General features: G+C 43.0%; 1 protein-coding gene and 1 non-coding gene across 4 annotated transcripts in view; both read right to left on the reverse strand.

Moving 5' to 3' along the window:
* Positions 1-20464, reverse strand: part of mcama (melanoma cell adhesion molecule a) — a 34785-nt gene extending 14321 nt beyond the window's left edge. For 2 of the 3 annotated variants that reach the window (XM_086057144.1, XM_086057142.1), the window contains exons 1-3: positions 20312-20464; positions 19922-20098; positions 14151-16650 (exon numbers count right to left, since the gene is read on the reverse strand). In XM_086057144.1, the coding sequence (XP_085913270.1) occupies positions 14151-14211 (61 nt within the window). In that variant the 5' untranslated portion in view covers positions 14212-16650; positions 19922-20098; positions 20312-20464. Of the gene's footprint in view, positions 1-14150; positions 16866-19921; positions 20099-20311 lie in introns of those variants that run through there. The other variant, XM_086057143.1, reaches the window with a different exon arrangement.
* Positions 1950-2021, reverse strand: trnaw-cca (transfer RNA tryptophan (anticodon CCA)). The gene has a single exon. It is a non-coding gene; the product is annotated as a tRNA-Trp (tRNA).
* Positions 20465-20683: the final 219 nt, after the last annotated feature.

Consider the following 20683-nt stretch of genomic DNA (forward strand, 5'->3'; position numbering starts at 1 on the left):
TCCATCGCCCCAACCATTACGCCGTGCCTGTTTGTTCCCGCATATTAGCATCGATGCTGCTCCCGTGCCTGACAACAATAGCCCGCTCCTGTACTCCCACTCCTTTCATCCCGCCTACCAGACGCGAGGGGAGCTGCCGGCCGAGCACGCCACACCTAATTCGTCGGGATCAAAATGGCAAAACCCCGCCGCACCCCCCGCCCCCAAAGTATCCCGCTGAGAACCTTAATGCTCTCAAAGAGAATATCAGAGCGATCAGGTGCACTGCTGCGATAATGAGGGCGAGCGGCTACTCCCTGCGCCCAGGCCACTGCCCCTGAAGACCCTTCAGACGCACAAAGTCCATACATGATTCAACAGCACAATTACCATCACAAGCCGATCGACACACCTGAGTTGCAATCAAGATCTGACAACCTTGGACTCCTCTCCATATTTCTCTTGATGTTAAAATAATACGGGACATCTGAAAAGTCCCTCAAAGCAACTGAAACTGTGCTTTCAAACAGGCTCAATGAGTGGTTTGATAAGAACGGCAATGATAAAATCACACTTAGGCAGAAAATTCACAGACGGAAAGATGTTTGGAACTGATTAGCCTTTTGGCTGCTCGTGTTATGTCTGGTTGGCCCGCAAATCATTGCTCTGTGAGATTTGAAGACTGGCGCAAGCTGGGCAGGCAGCGTTGGGGGCGGGGACGCCAGCCGAGTGGGGCGGGGTTGGGATGAAAACAAAGCACATGGTGGGCTTGTTGCGAGCGGAGGATTGCAGATGTTCCAAAACATTGCAAAGCCATTTAGAAGACTTTGGGATTTTTACAACTCTGGAAACTGGTGGCAATCGCTTCTCGCTCCCGCCCGAACGAGCCGGAAGACAAAAAGCAGCACCAACATGGTTCCTTGACGACCATTTCAAACAGAGAACTCCCATGAACACATTTTTTCCCAATAAGCTAGCTTGTCGTGTAAACACAGCCGGTGGGGGTTCATGCTGCAAATCACGTTGCCTTACTGACACCTGCTACAGATCTGCAACTGACATGTATTGACACAACAAACTCGCCATTTACTTCTCCTTGAAACACAACGGCAGTGAGACAGACACCAGGGGGATTGCTTGAAAATATATCGTTTGTCAGATCAGTCCTGGAACCTTTCTGACACATCCTTGCATGATACCTCCTTTCTCGGGACTGGCCTCAGACAAACATCCACTACTTGTTTAATTTGCTGGACGTGGGCTTCGTGCCAAGACCTTGAGCCGGGCCTGTGGTTATGACTGGATTCCCAGTAGTCTGGTGGCACTGTGTCCCGCTGGGCTGCGGAGGATGGAGGGCGGTGCAGTTCACTTTAACGCAGGGCAGCTGGAACAATGGGAACGCTGCCCCCTATTCCCACAGAGTGTGTTTGTAAGGCGGGGGGGTCGTGGGGGCGCTCTAACAACACCTGTGGGTAGCCCATTTGTCAAGTGATTTGTGGGAAGGAGTGCGAGGAGCAGTGGGAAGAGCGGAAGGAGGGCTGGTGATGCTTGCGGGGAGCTGGGGTGGAGGAGGGGGGGGGGTTAACTCAGTAGAGCATTATCACGAGACCACACACATGCTTATTTCTCATTCACATGTGCATACACACCTGTGAAAGGAAAAAAAAAAAAAAAAACATTGTCCGATGTTATGCTAAAGCGATGCCCAAAAATGAACTTGAAGTTTATTTTATAACTTATGGTATTCTCAACAAGCAGTCTTGTATTTATTTGACTCACTTTATTTTGCAGTTAACAAACAGAAGTCACACGGCATCCTATGTTTATAGTCACCAGATTCTACTCTCTTGTGTGTCTCTTGCCTCAGTACTCATTTTACATCGGGCAAAAAAGAAATATTGAACAATTGAAGACCACAACACCATTGCCCCAAAACGAAGACGAGTTCAGAAGGGTTTCTCACACAAGTTTGACCCTGACGTGATTTGAACACGCAACCTTCTGATCTGGAGTCAGACGCGCTACCATTGCGCCACAGAGTCACTGGTGGACTCAATGCAGCAATATCTTCCAAGCACACGGGCGAGGAGACCCCCGTTTAAGCGTGACACCTAAAAGCTAACTATGCGGTGAAAATCCCCCGCTCTTTCATTAGATCTTTTAACAGCGTCCAATGAGAGGGTCGAGGGAGCAGCGGAGGGAGGATTTGATATGTTAGCGTCTCTTTATCCTCCCCGCCTTTTTGAAATGTCAAGTTCAAAGATGCAGAGCGGGCGCCTTGATCTGTCAGCTAAGACGACCTCGGGAATCAACCCGGCGACTCCCGAGTGTCCCGCGACGGACTCGCTTTGGTGGCGAGACCGTGCGCGTGGGACGTTATTAAGTCTGATGATATTAAAGCAAGTAAACAGCCTTTTGATGTGTGTTCCTCGCGCTCCTGTCGTGCCTGCTTAAGTCAATTACGCCGGCGCTCTCGCTCTAATGAAAGGTCGGCTGATCTTATTCAATTACGACACTTTCCCAAGCCGCCCATCAGATGCGACATTGTGTTTCAAGGAGTTTTTCCGAGACAGCAAATACGTATTTGAATGTCATCGGTAAAGACGACCGTTTTTGTTTGATTTTTTTTAAACTATTGTTTAACGATAAATAATTGCGTAGTCGTCAACACAGTTTTTAGAGTGTATCAAACATTGTTACTGCCGCCCACCAGTTAGATAATCGTTCTCCGTTTTCTCTTATATAGTGTTCGGGGGCATTTGGTTACCTAACTACAGAAGGTGGGTGGTGTCTATTGGGGTCTAGCACTTCATTTTTTCATACGTGAATCATATATTTTGCTTCAGGTAATACAGTATATATTGCTCATATGTCATATGGAACTGACAAATCAGACTGGGCTCAACTACTTCAGTTGTGCAGATTCCCGGAAGGCATTCAAATGATGCAAACAACAATGTGGAGCTAGCGCAACCTACTGGAATGCTAATCGTCGTTGAACATAAGGCAAAAGCATATTTGAAAGCGCGCTGGGAAAGTTGACAACATGCGGTAAGATTCTGCGTTTCATCTGAGAGACTGTTGTTTTGGTTAGCAACAGAGCTGGAAAACAAAGTTTTGTGACGTCTACAGAACGACTTTAATTAGCAGCTTAGCTTTACTGAACACTGAGGAAGTGAAGCCCAGGAAAAAAAACTTGTAAAGTTAGCTACCCGTATATTGAGCCAACTTTATGAAAGTTTTCTGAGGAGAGGCCATTTGAAAGGAACCTGTCAGCGCTGAGGACAGCTCGTATTGAAGGGCAAGTCCACCAATTTTATGCGCAGGCCGCCGTTCTCCCACCATGTAGAATTGTTCTCATTTCTCGGAACCACTTGCATTTATAGCCTTTGGACAAGTTCAGAAAAGGTGAATTCGTGTCCATCACGGCCTGGAATTTAAAGGATCCTGATTGTTTTTTTTATTTTTTGTTTTTTTACTGACACTTAAATCTGAGGCTCTTTTGACAACTTAATGAATCTTATTTAGCGCCGACATCATCTGTCCTTTCACAACTGCGAGCAGCAAACCACGATGACAAAGCCATCAACAATAAATGTGACACTACTGCGTAGCTGCGTAATAACAAACAACGGTGTCTTTAAGGATTTAAATCCTGTCCATATCAGTGTTCCGGACCTCCACTGGGCAGCAGATGCCAACCTGGCTGGAGGCCGAGGAAGCCCGTGGCGTCGTGAGTCCTCCAGCCCTTCAGGGGACCTTGCAGAGTCAGAGTCAGGCTTACTCAGTGTCAGCATTTTTTTTTTTTTTTTTTTTAGCCTTTATTTGGTCATGGCTTCTAAACATATTTACGTATGATTTTAATCCAGTTGAATGTGTTTTTCCATTTCAGCGCTGTATTGCATTTGACAAGGCATATTAAGAAAACAATCTGTTGACAATGCAACACCTCATTACTTATTCAAAGTATCTCTGGATGGGGTCTGTTTTATCAATATGAATGCATATTACATGACTAGGACACATGCTGCAACTTAAACACTTGGGACGTGCTTTGTGTTGTTTAAAGACAATCCACCCGTCTATTTCATCATGTCTGCGATGTCTCTTTTTTTTTTTGAGTCCAAGCACGTAAAGCAACCGCTAATCACAAACTCCGGCACACCTTCGACAGGCTTAGCTGATTTTAGTTTGGATTCTCTATTCTTCAATCGAGGGGGAGGAGACACAGTCCCCGAAGGTAGATTCCAAACGCTAAACTTGAGCCGCACAGGTGGATCACATTCCGGCTTTCATCAGGCACGTTTTCAAAAGACATTGGCCGTGTCCAGCAGGCGCTAAATTACGCGAAAAGTCCTGTCTGCGGGATAAATCCTGATTGTGACTCACCGTTGAGTGTGGGATTCTTATCTGAGAACAAAGCCTGCTATCCTGTTCCATTTCAGGACTGTCAGACGACCCCCAATTTGCTCATGAAATAAACCCAAGACCCGTTATCAATCGTATGTTTTGAACAGGACACAGATGCTCTTCGGTGCATATCCAGATATAAATCAATGCATCTTGTAATTTGGCAAGCCCGACTTCTGTGGGATACTGTATATGGTGCTATTTTTCAGTCTGGCACCGCTCTGTGGCAACGTTTGTTCTCGAAAGGTAAAAAAATCTTGTGCATCATGACATCTTGTTCAAAATCGGTTCGAACTCTGTTCTTGACAATTTCGGTTGAACTCCAAGTACGTACGGCTTTAGAGGCATTCGGATTTAGCGCTTCCCCTCTATTGCGGCTGCATAGTGCGAAAATCCTTCATGTTTTTGTCAAACTCAAATACAAACACTTGACTATCTAACAGAGGAATCAGACAATTTACAATGAGCTAAAGTCAAAATGTCACTGGTTTCATCATATAAATTGGCAGTGTTTACTGGTTTTCAGTGACCTCTGTCTCGGCTGCGTTCAAGTAGTTCCAAGACTACCATGATTTATAACGGCGGCGTGTAAGACTGTTACAAGGAACAGAGAGTCTCCAGATATTGTAAATCAACAGTTGCCGGTGAGATTCCTCCACCAGCTTGTTTTTTTTTTTTCTCTCTCTCTTAGTTTAGTGCTCCAGAGAGACACTTAAATAGATTAGCCCTCTGGGGAATCTGCCAAACAAATGCCCTGAAACTGATAACCAAACCTAGGAGAGGGACAAAAAGAATTAGGACTGCACAATGAATCAGCTGGAGGGGAGAGTCCCCCCTCAATAACACGATAGGGGGACATAAATCTGACCGTGATGGTCGAGCCTACGGGGTTAGCAAAACATTTCGAGACCCACTGACATATGAACCTGCGCGTGGTATCATAAACGGGCCTTCGTACGGTTTGCTTAACAGTGAGATTACTTTCAGGAGGAAAAGCTAATTAAGGATGTAAACCAATATGGCTGCGCAGTTTACAGTAATGATGGGATTAATCAGTGGGGGTGAAAACAGACAGCCAGCTATACCGTATGTGGCATTTGTGGCATAGCACAGCTCATTAGCACAATAGGAAAACACTTTGGTTAGCCTCGGGGTTGACATGAATATTCATGCGCACATGTAGGATCCGCGCACAGACATGTCTTTTTGACTTCAAAGTCGTTGTTCTAGCTCGCGTCATTTTTAATTTGGGAACAGATGCAGACGACGGACGGTGCGGTGATGGGCGGGCGACTGGCGCCGTGCCAGGCATTGCAAACTTCAGGAGACGGTTTTTAAGTTAGTAAGTCGGTAGTTTATTGATTATGTGGGAAATTCTGTATGAAAATGAAAACAGATCATGTTTGTTGTGTTTGCTACGTGAAATCGGAAAACTCAAATGTTCAAAAATATTGCCATTTTCGGTAGGAAAAGCGCATGTACAGTGGTTTACATGGGCTGCAACTATCGAATATTATCGATTGATCGAGTAATTAAATAAAGGATTTTGCATTATTAAACGCGCATATGTGAGGTGTAGGTATTCATTTATTTTGGCCACTTGAGGTCACCATCCTCATGTTCTACTGTAGTAGCTGTGTCTTTAAGTCTGTATGGCTTTAAAAGGTGGGGAATGGCCTGGTGAGTGATGTGGGTGTCAGCAAATGAGTGTGTACAGTTGGCTGCCTGTTAGCCAGTCCAAGAATGTGATTATTACGTTCACTTACTTGAAGCAACCATGTCCAAAGAGTGCAAACAACTAAGAGCTAATAATTTTCTATGACACCTCGTTATTATTAACGTTTGCTATGTTGTGATTCAGTCCAAATACTCATGCTGTGTCCTTTTGACAGTAATGAATTACAGCTACTTATTTTGACAAGTGGTTGTTAATGACTCTTTGCCCTAAAATGTCACAGAAAATGTTTTACTTCCTATTTTGTTACTTAAGTCACCGCTATTCGATACATCCTGCTGCAACTTAATTCCAGTAAAGTTGAATAGTACATAAATATATTTTTACAAGCTACTTCAGTCTCCGGGTTCACGCTGGTCACTTTTCGCTGTTTGACACTAACAGCGGGAACAAAAGCTATGAGACAACTTGGCATTCCTCGGAACAAAGATGATGTCCGAGGGGATGCCCTGAGCAAACAAAGTGGAGACGGCTCGGTGGCATCGGCTTTGTCCCGAGAAGAAACATGCCTCATATCCATTACCAGCGAGCTGACTTGAAGATATAAGTGAAACTCTTTGCCGCTGACATAATGCTACTGAGATCAAGTTTCACACCTCTCAAGCCCTCAGGATTTAGGAGGGAATGTGTTTCTTCTTTCCAGCCGGAGCGACGAGAGTTCATCACGGCTTGTTTTACAGAAAGCCTCAACTCAGCAGCCACCACCATCGATGATTGGCTTTGGGCTGACTGACTCCTTGTAAAACTTTCCAGCAGTGTAGTTTAATATAATTACTCAGCTATGCTGGTTTCAAAAAGAAGGTGCTATTTGTCACCATTATTTAGTTATAAGTGGATTGGGTCAGTAGGGGAACATCAAGGACGTGAGTCTATATTTTGACAGGAGAAAAGTGCATAAAATGCCGTTTTTTATTTAAATAGAAAGATTGTATGGGGCGTCCCAGGCTGCAATAATATGCCATGCGTCATTAGCTTTAAGAGCCATAAACAATGTCATTCGTTTACATTACAGTGTCACATGAAACTGTGATTACCTAAGAAGGCATGCTCGAGGGATGAAACTGTTCGCGGTTGACCAAATCCACATAAGAAGTGTAAAGTCCCTGATACTGTACACCAAACTTTAAGCGCCGTCTGTTTGGTGTAGTGGCCAGCGTCGTAGTGTCGTAACCCGTCTCTAAGCGTCTGGGGGGCGGTTACGTATGTTGAATCGGAAGTGACAAATGCGGATAAACAGTGAGCACGCCTTCGCTGCCTTAATCTTCTTACAAGTACAAGAGCGAGGGTTGACAATGTAAGTATTTCACAATACCGTGTCAAGAACGTGAGGGTTTACTTCATGTGGGAGTTCATCGTGGGTGAAGAATATAGCCGAATGCATTGTTTACGTTGATATAATCCGCCCCCGGCCAACAGCTTTCCGGTTGGATTTTTCTAACAATGAGAAATATTGACTACCGCCGCCGATGGTATGGAAGGGTATTACATCTTACGTATGCGCAGAAGGTACTTCAATGTCTGTCGTTGCGGTGTGTTTTGCCAGCGTGACGTGCCGACAGCCGGCCGGACGCCACACGGGGGTAAGCGTCTGTCACTGTTGGCGAACGTCGTTTTGGTCTATCTAGGCCTTAAGAGATATTCCAAAGATTTTCGCCAGTAACAAACCAACAACAAGTAACCAGAACTGAATTCAGTAGAGTTAAGATCTCCACTAAGGCTAAACAAGTAGTGATAGATACCATGCTACTTCCTGATTCATGGAGCGTAAAACAGAATGTTACTAAGCGATGGATGCTGCCATTATGCGTCGGGTTTTAACCACACACAGCAAATGTCCAAAATGTTTGCCTGAAATATGTAACAGTGGAACCTCGGTTTTCATTATATCCCAATTTTTGTATTGTAACATTTTGTCCAAGCTTTTGTACAGTTGAAAATAGTTCGCATCAAAGTCAGTGAAATCATTTGTGTTTATTTGTTGTTTTCTGTAAATTAAAGTAGTTAATCTGTACATACCTATCAATGTTGTTTCAGTTTTTGTACAATTTTGTTTTAATCATAGTTTTTGGAACAAAACCCATGTTCCACTGTATGTTGTTTTACCCTGATAGCTAACTAACTAGCTAGCTAACTAACTAGCGAAGTAACTAATGAACCAATCAGCAACTAAAACATTTGGGCTACCACAATTCACACTTAATTAAAGTAGAAATCCTGCTCAGTTAGGATCAGAAGCATTTAAAAGGTAATTAAAATACTCTTTTCATGAAAAGGTGTTTTTTTACAGATGATAAAATGGTAAGCCAATGACAAAATCTAGATGGGCTAAGGGTTGGTATTTCTTTTATTCCAACCTGCACCCTATCCAACATTCATTAAGTTGATTTCAACTTTTATCCGCTTGCTTCTCTTTCTTACATGTTACTTGATGTTGTCAGCTAAGTAAACATTCCCAGGCTCATCAACTGCGCTCAGAATGCCAAACAACCCCCAAAAAAAGGGCCTGGCGAGGAGGGGCATGAGAGAGGTGTGCGAAGACACAGAGGATTTGGGGAGGGGTTGGTGGGGGTCACGGCTCAGAAAAGGCGGGAAGGTCCCGGGCACTATTGTGGTGTCCGGTTTCTGTGTAACGTGAGTAGTGCGCCTCATGCGACAGCGTGGGCCGTCAGATGTGCGCAGCTGCCGGTTAAGCTCCGTTTGCTGGCCGAGGAAGAGAAGGCGGGAGAGGCCTCTTAATGAAGGAGGGTGTTTTTTTTGTTTTTTTTTTGTCTGTCGCTCTGACACTGGTGGGACTTATGCCAAGAATTGGATCGCAGCCCAAGAGAGGCCATGTGTCCCGCAGATGGGCCCTCCAAATATGAAGGGACGTCATGTGCAGATGGCCACTTTTGCCTATGACGAGTTGAGCGATAAGCAGTCGAGCCAAACCCGCCTCACGCCGAAATGCTGCTGCTGAGTCCATTCAAAATGTATTGTGCGGGGATCACATCGAGAGAACAAAGAAAACAGACCTTTCGTTATCACCGCATAGGCAAAGTCCATAAAACGTGTCATATTTGGTTTTATCAGAGATCAAATAAACGACTGTAATAATTTTTTTTTTTTTTTTTAAAGCAAACCGTACAATCCAAACTTCAGTCATGTTTTTCCTTATAATTCAACCGAACGTCCGATGTGATGAAAGTCCATTAGTATTAGATTAAGCTCTATTTAAAGGCTACGGGCCAATTTCAAAACACCATTTTGACCCGCATGCGTCAACCTGACGGTGATAATCAAGAATACAAGATTACTGTTCATCATCAAATCAAAACAATACGTTCATTACCCAAGGTTATCTGCACTTGCTTAAATAAAACAATTTATGAGCGTCTTTAGTCTTTCCCGCAATTAGAAGTCAGCCCAGCATCCCACCATCATGGATGAAGTTAGATCTGGGTCACTGTGCAACAGTTCTTCGTGTCTCTCAGCTATCTTGTTGTTTATGTTCCCTTTTATGTTTCTCACAAGTGTTCTCTGATAAAAAAGTTGCTGGGGTTTTTTTCAGTGTAAAAGATGAAGCGCTAGCATGTAATCTCGCCCGGACAGACTGTCTGTCAAAACAAGTAAAGCGTAAGTCGATCTTAAACTGTAAACAGGCGTCACGGCGAATATTTGTCCATGGCTCAGTGCTCGGGCAAATAATAAGGGAGCAGACAAAAACCACACAAACCACAATTCGCTTGACACTTCTGTGCAAACAATTCAAACTGCGCGAGCCGAGCCGCCAAATCCAGGAAAATAGCTTGTGTTTTTCCCAGTGGCACTTTAAAAGAATAAGTAATGGTGTACACATTGTTCTTTTTTTTTTTTTTTAAATACTAAATGAAGGAAGAGTTTGTAAATGGCAAAACATGATCTGACTGCTTCTCATGAGTAATCTCGTCTAAGACAAAGTTTGCTAGCTGAAACTCCCAAAACAGGTTTTATCTTTTCAAGGGCACATCGTATGGATTTTCCACCGTTTCCAAATGGTGCGCTTAGAATAAAGGAGTGCAGCGGCAGGGAGGAACGTTCCGGGCGCTTCCGTGGCACCGAGGAGGTAGTCGATACGGGAGCTACGGGAGAGAAATTCCCTCCCGGAAGGCGTGGGATCAAACTACACAGGCAGCTGCTGCTGAATATAAAATCCCGCTCTGACATCAGCTCATCCACTGAGCGCACACACAAAAAAGCTTTGAAAAAAAAGCCACGCAGTTTTAGGCTTTCGGGGTAGATGGCAGCTTTGGCTTTGACTGTCCAAAAACATGGGATTCATCTGAGGCGAGCCTTGAAAATGGGTCAGGGCTCCGTTTTTTATTGAGTTGAGTTGCGAGGGCAAAGTTCTGTCAACTATGTTATTGTCAAGCAATTTTGGTCCGACTTTGGGAAGCCCTGCTTTAAAGCGAACCGCTACAAAATGGAGTGGAATTAGGAGAAATATAACAAAATATACCACATTTTAGTGCATCTTGGTCTTTTTAGCTTCAAATTGATCAACCTTCCTTCACGCCAACCATCCTTTTAAGTGTTTTAGCAGCAACGTCATTTCTGCTTTTACACTCAACCCTCAGCACAACTGCTTCTCTCATCAGATTTCCGGAAATATCCGGTGAAAAGTCCAATTAATTACACGTATTGTGTTTGAGTGACGCGCGACAGGCTGCACTTAATTCTGTGGTATTACACCATTGTCTCTGCATCACCGCGGTGCACTCTCTTTAATGAAAACAATGAGGCAGTGCATTCGATTGCATGGCTGTCAGTCTCGGCTATCACTCAGGCTAACGGCGCTAATCCCGGCGAACAACTGCGGCCAACAGCTGCACACTTCCTGCGTCGCCCACACGAGCGCGGCGGCGCTACCGAGGCATCCTCGGGCACTCGGCCGAGGATGCCGAGACGCGCGGAAAGCGCGGAGGCGGGGTCACGGAGGGATCGGCCAATATTTACAGCAGGATGATTTACTCAGTGGGATAAAAAAGCCAACGATTTTGGGAACCGATTCAACTGATTTGATCCGATACGCTGTACAAAATAAAATAAAAACTTCATTCAAGTAAGTGGCTATTTGCACCTAGACTGGAATGTCATTCAGTTAAGCACAAGACCTCCGCCGAGGCTGGAACAATCCTAAACGTCTGTCTCTATTCATACCGATTAAAATATTTGAGGTACTGGGCCTTCACACTATTCCCCTCCAGTCCAGTAGGTGGTAATCTGCCATTTGACAATTGGTGTACAACACGCTTTTAAACTGCCAGACAAGGTAATCAATGGGAAAGATAAAAGGTGTATCAATCTTTATAACATTATATAACAGAAAGAGTACATAACAGAAAATATAACAGAAATTAAGCTAAAAAAAAAAAAAAAATCAAGCCACCACTGTACAGTCTGTAAATAACAAACCAAACAAACCATAAACTATCATAACCCTTTCAAATGGGATTACCTTTCAAAAGCATTCAGATTGCAAGCATACACATAACTTACTTACTGAGCTTCTTGTCTATGTCACTTGATGTTTTGGCCAATAAAAATGCTGCACTGTCAGGCTCCATTCGTTGAACAACTGTGGCGGCGTGCAGCTGTCTCACATATTTTAACCTGAAGGATCTTGCTGAGCTCAGAAGCGGCCGATGAAGCATGATTTATGTGCAGGGCTTCATTGTGGCGCGGTGCAAGTGCGCCCGCTTTTTGCAGCGACTTTGCGTTTTGTAGATGTCACAGTGAAAGCGATGCTGCTGATTTAATGAGCAAAAACCGTGCCTGTAAGGCAACATGGCCATCATGCTGATGAACACCGGCCCTGTGGAATCAATACAGGTCAGCATCCACTACCGGTACTTTATTTGAATTTGTCATATCTGCCATGGCTTTACTTCCATGCAGAAAAAAAAAAAAAGGTAACGCTCCTGTGGCCACAAATTGTATTTAGGTAAGTGCTCCTCAAGGCCCATTAGAGGGACGACTCCACTTTTGACAAGAACCTGGTTCAGCGGCTTCTCCATCAGCGGCCGGCGAGCTAATCCTAAAACAGACGGCTTTAGTCCGTCTCCGAAGGAGGTAGAAGGGAAGACGAGGATTAGGTTGTGGTAAACCTAATTAAGACAAGGCTGATAAGAGTCAAAAACAGGGATTTAAGGGGGAAAAATAAGGATAAGGTGAGTGTTGTCCAATTGCGAGGGCAGCTGCAGTATACCGTCTATTTGTTTGTGTACAGCAAAGGCCGGCTTCAGTTACGAGACGTCTGTTTTTACTGACATTTACTTTAAGTACTGCGGCTCGCGGGTCACCAAAAGGCAGGTAGGAAAAGTCATCACGTCGTCATATGATGGCAATAACACAGCGCAAAGCGGAACCATTAAAGTCCAAAACAACCCGTTCTGGAACGCTGCTCCGCCTTTGATTTGCCCATATTTTTAAAACATCACAGAAAACTGTACAAATGTAATGAATCTATTCCCAAGTCAGACTGCTTCCACCATAAACATCATACAGGTATGTTCAGAAAATTAAGTGATTCTCAACGTGTGGCACGCGAAAGAACTAGCTAAGTACAGTTCGGTTGTATTTAACTTTTTTGTATAATACATTTGCATTTAAGCTTGGGGAACAGTTTGTTTTTTACACTTTTATTCAGGAACAAAGATATGAGGAATGCCAAAATCCTGTGAGATTTCGTTCATATAAGCTTTTGTGAGGTCCATTTTTGATCGTTTTCATACATTTTTGCCATTTAACGGTCTTCTCTCTGCTGCATTTGCTTCGTAATGACAACAACAAAGCAGAGATTTCTGTCCAACCCCCCACTGTATCCGATAGATAATAGCCATTAATCGCCGTTAATAGCATTATTGAATAAATGCACTTGAACCGACATTTAATGAGATGTAATCGCTGATTGTGAGCACACAAAAAAGCCAGACATGACTCAACGTCTTTGGGAGTCCAGGGGAATATTTTGGCAGTTTGCTGTTCAGCTCATGCCAAACCTCCATCGTCAAGAAACAAAATACTGGACCACTGAGGGTCTAATGAGACAAGGGAGCTCTGCTTTACTCTAATTACACTTCCCAAGTGCTGAATTTTAAACAAGGTAGAAGGTTTGGATTAACTAGATCGACTACATCTCAATAACAGGCTACTGGATAGTTAAAAAGAGAGAGAGAGAGAGAGAGTTTTATCCTGTTGGCAAGGATGCAGTGTCTTACCACTCAAGAATAATGTGGGAATTTTAACCTGTATGCAATAATTTGCAGCTTGGACACAAAAGGCACTAACATAACAACAAACCATACTATAAATGAACTAATCCAGACGACTCCGTTTGAGGCTTCAACCCCATGTTTGTAAAACACTTTTTAACGCAATGCAGTAATTAACACGTGTTAAAATAAGTCATACATCCGTGGCAGTGAGGCAATCTTCACGAATAACGAATAAAAAAGACGAATAAAAAGATCATCCACAATTTAAGGACAGACAGTCACAATATTGCCGTATTAGCAATGAATGTCAAGTTCACCACGTGATAACGCGACGCATATGAAACTCCATGCTTGTAAAATGTCTCTAGGTTTGGACCATAACATTATAGATTCTTGTGATTGTTTAATTAAAAAATGGCAACATTTGAAAAAAAAAAAATTGGGACTTTTTTGTGATACTCGATTATTAATGTTCCAAGCTGCGTAATTGCCACTGTATCAAGTGCGTTAATTAAACACACCATTAAAGCATTTGACAACAGCCAGACTTTCTGCCGTGTTAAAACGTTAATAAATTACGAAAATATATACCGGCATGTTGTAAAAAGTGCGTATATCAACAAAATGCACGTTAATTATCGTTCAAATTAACCGTTCTAGCCAGGGGGCGACTTGACGCCAACAAGTTAGCGCCGCACGGACGATATAACACAAAACGACGTCCTTTCAAAGTCAGCCCATAAAAGTACACTTACACACACAAAAAAAGACGTCAACATTTGGTTTCAACTCACCGCTCCAGGCGTGAAGAAAGAGAAAGAGAAAGAAAAGCGCTCTTCGTTGCTGGAGAGTCATGTCGTCCGTCGATGCTCGCTGTATCCAAGCTACAAACTAAATCAAGAGCGCAGGAGAGCAAGAACAAGTTGTTAGACTGTAGCCTAAAACGCACGCCTGGCGAGTAGGAGGAGGAGGTGTAGAAGGAGGAAGAGGAGGAGGTGGTAGAGGGGGAAGAGGAGGAGAAGGAGGAGGAGGAGGAAGAGACGAGGAAGGAGACGAAGACACGACTAAGAAGGAAGACGGCGAGTCAAGTCAAGTTAAGTCAATTTTATTTATATAGCCCGTGGCCCCTTGATCACATGAAAGTCTCAAAGGGCTTCAAATGCCCATAGTTGACAAATATTAATGACATCCCTGAACTTACCGCACAGGAAGGACATAAGGAGATGACCAAGGACACGAGTGAAGGTGCTAAGGATATCAGTGAAGGAAGCAAGAATGAGTTAAGGAGACAAAATGGAGTGAGGGAGATAAGTTAAGGAAACAAGGAGACACGCGAAGAAGACACAAGGAGACTAGGAGATGAGTGAATGGATAAATGAAGGTGACAAGGCTGACTGAAGGAAATTAGCGAAGGAGTGAAGGTGGAATACACATTTCGGAGACAAGGAAACAAGTAAAGGAGAGACATGAAGGAAACAAGGAGATTAGTGAAAGAAACACATTAAGGAGACAAAGAGACAAACAAAGGAGACACATTTAGGAGACAAGGACATGAGTAAAGGAGGCAAGAATGAGTGAAAGGACAAAACTGAGGCTCTAAGTGAAGGAGACATATGAAGACTGTAGGAGATGAGAGGAGGCAAGAATGAGTGAAAGAAACAAAATTCAGTGGAAAACACAATTCAAGGAGATAATGAGACAAGCAATGTAAATAAATTAAGGAGACAAGGCGATGAGTAAAGGAGACTGAGTAAAAAGTAGTCAAGGAGGAATGAGACACTTGAAGGGTGACAAGAAGAGCAGTGAAAGAGACAAGACTGCAGGAGATCATAGGAGGAGGCAAGAAGGAGACAAGAACAAAGGAAACAAGTGGACGAGACCAGATGCAGGAAGGAGACGAGGGAAGGACACAAGAAAACGGAAAAGAAAACACACGAGGGCGACCGGCTGCAGATGAGAAAAGGACAGAGATTGCGAAGGGGATGAGTGAAGGAGGCCAAATTTAGGAGAGAGACAAGTGAAAAACTACATTAAGGAAGGAGACTAGGAAAGGAGACAAGCTGAAGCCACAAAACTGAGACCAAATTGAGGTTAAGGAGAGAAATAAGGAGGATTGGAGATTCATGGTGAGGTCTTTTGTGGGCTTTTGTGTGTGTGTGTGTGTGTGTGTGTGTGTGTGTGTGTGTGTGTGTGTGTGTGTGTGTTATCATTTCCTAATTTAGCACCTCATCTAAATCCTTAAGGTCCAATTCCTTATCACAATACCACACCTAAATCGCATTCTCTTTATAATTGCTTTTTATTCCTTATTTGTATTCTAATGAATGGATTTTAATCAAGATATAATTACAAAAGTAAGCTGAAATGAATGAATGAATGAATAAAAGAACATCACCTGATAAGTTGTTGAAAGTCATTCCTGCTAAACTTTTGGCCACACTGGGGAAGAACTACAAACTGCTTTCATTCATTGGGTAGTGCTGTTTTTAAAATATCTGTCTTATTACACTTTGCAACAACATTAAATTGTATTCACAGATTCACACAGAAAAAGATCATTAAACATTGTAGCATCCTAAAAATAAAGGTAAATATAAGTGCGCGTCGCTCATAGATAAACTAATCTTCTGACCTGGGTGTGTCTCACTGCTCCAGGCTAAAACGTTGACTTCTCCTTTGAAAATGATGGATCTCTCCCATTTTTACATTTCAAAGACCCCCCCTCCCCCGGAAAAAAGAAAGAAATCAAGCGCGATCTGTTGTGACTCGTTACTGAAAACAAAAGATACAAATAATCAGTAAAGTAGAGAGACAAGGCGATGTCGAGGAAGAAATTTGGACTAAAATGCAAATTTAAGTATTATTTCAGGATTTAGTAGCTAGGGCCTGCCCCCTTGTGGCCATAAAATGTATAGGGCGTGAATCTGACGCTTATTAGTGCGGATCTTTTTTGCCCCCAAGAAAATAATTCTGCTATTTACAGCAATCGTCAGCATCACTTGAGCTTTGCAAAAAGCCAAGGTACTTTTGCACAACTATACAACTACAGAAGACAAACCAGGAATTATTTGGATACACCCGGAGCCACCTTTACCAAAACAGCTGCCACAGCGGAGCTTCCGGGGGTCACCTCCAAGCAACACCCCCAGCTGTCCAGTCGCCCTCACGCGGGCCCCTTCAGCTGCTGCGACCGTGGAACATTTACGCCTTCGTGGCTCCGCTCTCTAAAAGCCGTGTTATTTCTTTTTTGTCGTCCGCCGCCGGGGTTTCTTGATGCGTTTACACTCGGGTTGTCTAAGGGACACAAAATGTAATTCAAAAGAAATCAAGTATCAGTCTGCCCTGTGGCATTTTTAGATGGAAATAAATTGGTGGGGTGCCAAGCACTCAGTAGGCTCCATGGCTAAAAAAAAAAAAAAAAAAAAAATAGAGCGCCCTCTAAAATTCCAATTACTGGGCAAGTGGGCTGTGCCCCCCAAAAAATTAAAGTGCCACAATCTTTATAAGACAGAGTTCCGAACCCTACAGTATACTAGCTATTGCAATTGTTGCGTAGGTAAGCAGGTAGGTAGATATCTAGATCGGTTGATCATTATGTGATGACCAGAGCTAGATAAAATAGTACGGACAGTACTGGCTCCTGTTACGTCAGTCGGTAGGTAGGTACGTATTTGGGATGAATGGGTTGCTACTGTAAGTAGGTCAGTAGATCACAAGTCTGCATAGTGTTCCGCAGATGGACTTGATCATTAATTGGGAAGCTTTGCTATGCGGATCCGTCATGACTGGGAATGGTTACACAAGAGCAGGAGCACTTAGTTCCAGTGGTTCCACGTCCCTGCCAAGTGGTCTACAAACCGGTCCAGCCGCAGTAAAAGCTCACATGTGTAAAAGTGCATGTTGCACCTCATCATCGGGGGACTATTTGCTTTGGACTCCGGCCAAATTCTCTCTCCTCAGTGAAATCTATTTGCAGGCTGCCCAGCTGCTCATAAACAGGTTTTTCATCTACTGACACACACACGTGCACTTCTTTGTTATCAACAGCAGCACATAACCCTCCTTTTTTTTTTTTCGAAATATAAGACACATAAATGTATTGCGTTCATATGGTTTTGGTACATTTTCCTTGTTCAACCATTTAAATGTTTGTTCTAAAAAAAAAAAAAAAACACGTTTGAGGTTAGAAAAACAGACTTTCATAACTCATCCGTAAAGTCAAAGCCGCTGAACTATGACCTTCTTGCTTATTGACCTGAGGCGTGTTCAGGCAGCGTCCTTTTCAACCCGGCCCGTCGCCTACAAAATGTTTTTTCCCTTTCAATGTCGTTCCTTCAATTTATTTCAATAGTCAGCTCATTCTGCCGTAGAGTTGCACAATAAAACTATGTGAGCCCTTTGGAATTGCCTGGGTCTCTGGATAAATTGGACAGAAAAAGTGAACTGATCTTCCAAGGATTTTTCTTCATCTTATTGCGTGTTTTGCCCTTTCAGTCATCTTTACAGGACAGCCACTGCGAAGGGAGAGTAGTAGTAGTATCCTGGACTGATGAACGTAAATGTTTTTAGAAATACTTGAGGAACCCTTTCCATCTTCAACTTAACAGTGCAAGCCCACTAGTTGAAACAAGGCATTCTGATTAATTTTGCGTTGGTGGAATAAGAGTTAATCCACTCGTTTTTAGCCATCTCCGGGGGCGGCCATTTTGTCACGCCTGTCGACTGAAAATGACATCACAATTACTCGGGGCTCAGGTAACGACCAATCACGGCTGACCTGCTTTCTGAAGCTGAGTCGCGATTGGTCGACAGAAGTGACAAAATGGCCGCGCCCTGAGATGGCTAAAAACAGGTGGATTTTGCGGCTTAACTCATATTCCACAAACGCATTATTAATCAGAATGTCGTGTTTCAAGGGCCTGATGGGAACATATTCTTGAAAAAAAACATGTTTGGTTTGATTTCTGCTTTATAACCGTTTTGAAAGAATGTGTGAGTTTTTATCGACAGATGCAGAATACTAAAGAGAAATAAAAAACAATGACGACAAAGGGACGTCGTGGACAAAATACAAAATACAGAAAAAAAGTTTGAACAAGTGCTAGTAGACAGAACCACGGTGGGAAAGAGTCGCCAAAACGGAATATTAGCCAACGGAACAACGGAAATAATCCCACACAAATACTGAATATACAACAACGGGAAATTTATAAACAGCTTGGTTCGGATAATGAATGGATGTAAATTGTTTTGTGGCATAAATTTAAGAAAATAATGAATCATATTGCTTAGAGTACATTTTATGACCAAGTTATTGCAGAAATTCAACTGTAAACGTTTCGCATACTTTTATCTGACTGCATAGGATAGAAGCGAATCCCACAGTTAAAAGTGTCAGGGAGTTATTGTTTCAGCAGTAAAAATCCAGAAGCGGGTCTCTCCCAATATCATTTCCTCGCCAAGTCTGTTTTTTATCAAAAGCGAGTGAAAGGCTTTAAGAAAACATCTTTGAACTTGGCAGCGAAAAATCCTCAACCTCATGCGAAGTTCTTCTCCCGTTCCCCAAGGCAGAAATAATGATGGCTGCTCTCTGCCAAATCATTCAATTTTAAAGCAAGTCAAACTTCTTTGTTCCCATCTTGATTTTTTTTTTTTTTTTTTTTTTACTGGCCGTGTTGCCGACAGGAGGTGAAGTCAAGGTGTCCACTTTGAGGATTGAATGGGTTTTCGCTTTCACGCAGAGACGCTGTAAAATTCTGCATCAGCGCCATCATACAAGACATTAGCTTAATTGATTCATAATTTCATGGTGTTATGTGTTATTTAATTTATACACAACAAAATAATTGTTCCTCTTTTACAGAATTACAGAATGTTCTATTTTAGGACTTTTTTTTGTTTTTAAAGGACGGCTTGGGTGGCAGACGCGGCGGGCACACAGATTGGGGGGCAGAGCACTTCACCGTGGGGGTGCCAGACAAAGTCAAGGACGCGGGTCGTCAGAAGGAAATGAGAGAAAGGGAGTGGGAAACACTGACAATTAAAGCCGATTTATGTCTGTAATATCGAAAAGCAAATTACTTTGAATGACAACAATGCCCACTAGCCAAAACGGAAGATGAAGGAGTGAATAGATCACTATTATCGTGTCACTTTTATTATTTGGATTGTCTAACACGACCACACAAACAAGACTATATGGGTAGATTTACCTCTTAATGTGTATTGTATCCACCCGTGTCTCCAATTGTAATTTCCAGAGTTTGTTTAGTTTACATTTGGGGCAAGTGGAGAAGTGCCCCACCGGAAATGTATTAAAATTTATTTAGGTGCAATTTTTATTTAACTTATATGTACAACATGTTTTGGTGGAAATTTTATTAAAGTACAGCTGTTCATTTTCCCACATTTATTAAGCACAGTGTTTATTACACTTTCTTACTACTTTCCATTCGCTGCAGGACTGGAACCATAAGAGGAATGATTAGACGGACAGTACCCCATCACTCAGAGTATTGTGCGTGTTTGTGCAAGCTTAGAGGGCATAAATGGGTTGCAGGCTTACCCCGGCGTCATCGCTCAGGTCTTGTGACAATGTCCGCCTCGGAGGCCACCATCACGTTAGCGCTAACCGCCACTCCCAAAGACAGTCGCCATGGCCACAAGACGCCTTAATGAAGTCATGCATCAAGGTGGCACACCTCCGCTTTGACACAGCCGCCCGCATCTCGTTCAGGACACGCTAGTTGGGGGGAGCGAGGTCAACATTAAAGAAAAAAAAAAGGGAGGGTTGGGGCCCAGGTGGCCTATATATATAAAATTTTCGATCAATCAAGTTCATAATTAAATTCCTTTTAAATTGACTAATTTTGAAAAATAAGCAGTTAACTGAATAATTAATGTTGGCCGGTGGTCCATACTTCGGGTGACATGATGGAATTTGTTGAGTACTCACATTAGCAGGATGCCGCAGCCACGTTTTATGTATTTTTCTAAACTTTGGTATGTGGACCTCCTCCAAGTAGGAAATTTGAACTGAACTCCATCCAGGCCTGCAACGGTCAAACAAAAACGACGTGTTAAATACTTGATGGTTAATTCAGGACACAGACATGACTTGAATGAAAGAAAGAAAAACGTGTATATATATATATATATATATATATATATATATATATATATAATATATATATATATATTTTTTTTTTTTTTTTTTTTTTTTTTTCCCCACCCGTTACTGGGTGGGAAAGGAACCCTACATAAGGTCATGTTTGGTTCTTGCCCCCCCCCCCCCGTAACTTGAGTGACGACCCCAGGTGAGGTCACC

The sequence above is a fragment of the Filicampus tigris genome, chromosome 17, assembly GCF_054856515.1.
Source record: "Filicampus tigris isolate MCC_2025a chromosome 17, RoL_Ftig_1.0, whole genome shotgun sequence".
Lineage (NCBI taxonomy): Eukaryota > Metazoa > Chordata > Actinopteri > Syngnathiformes > Syngnathidae > Filicampus > Filicampus tigris.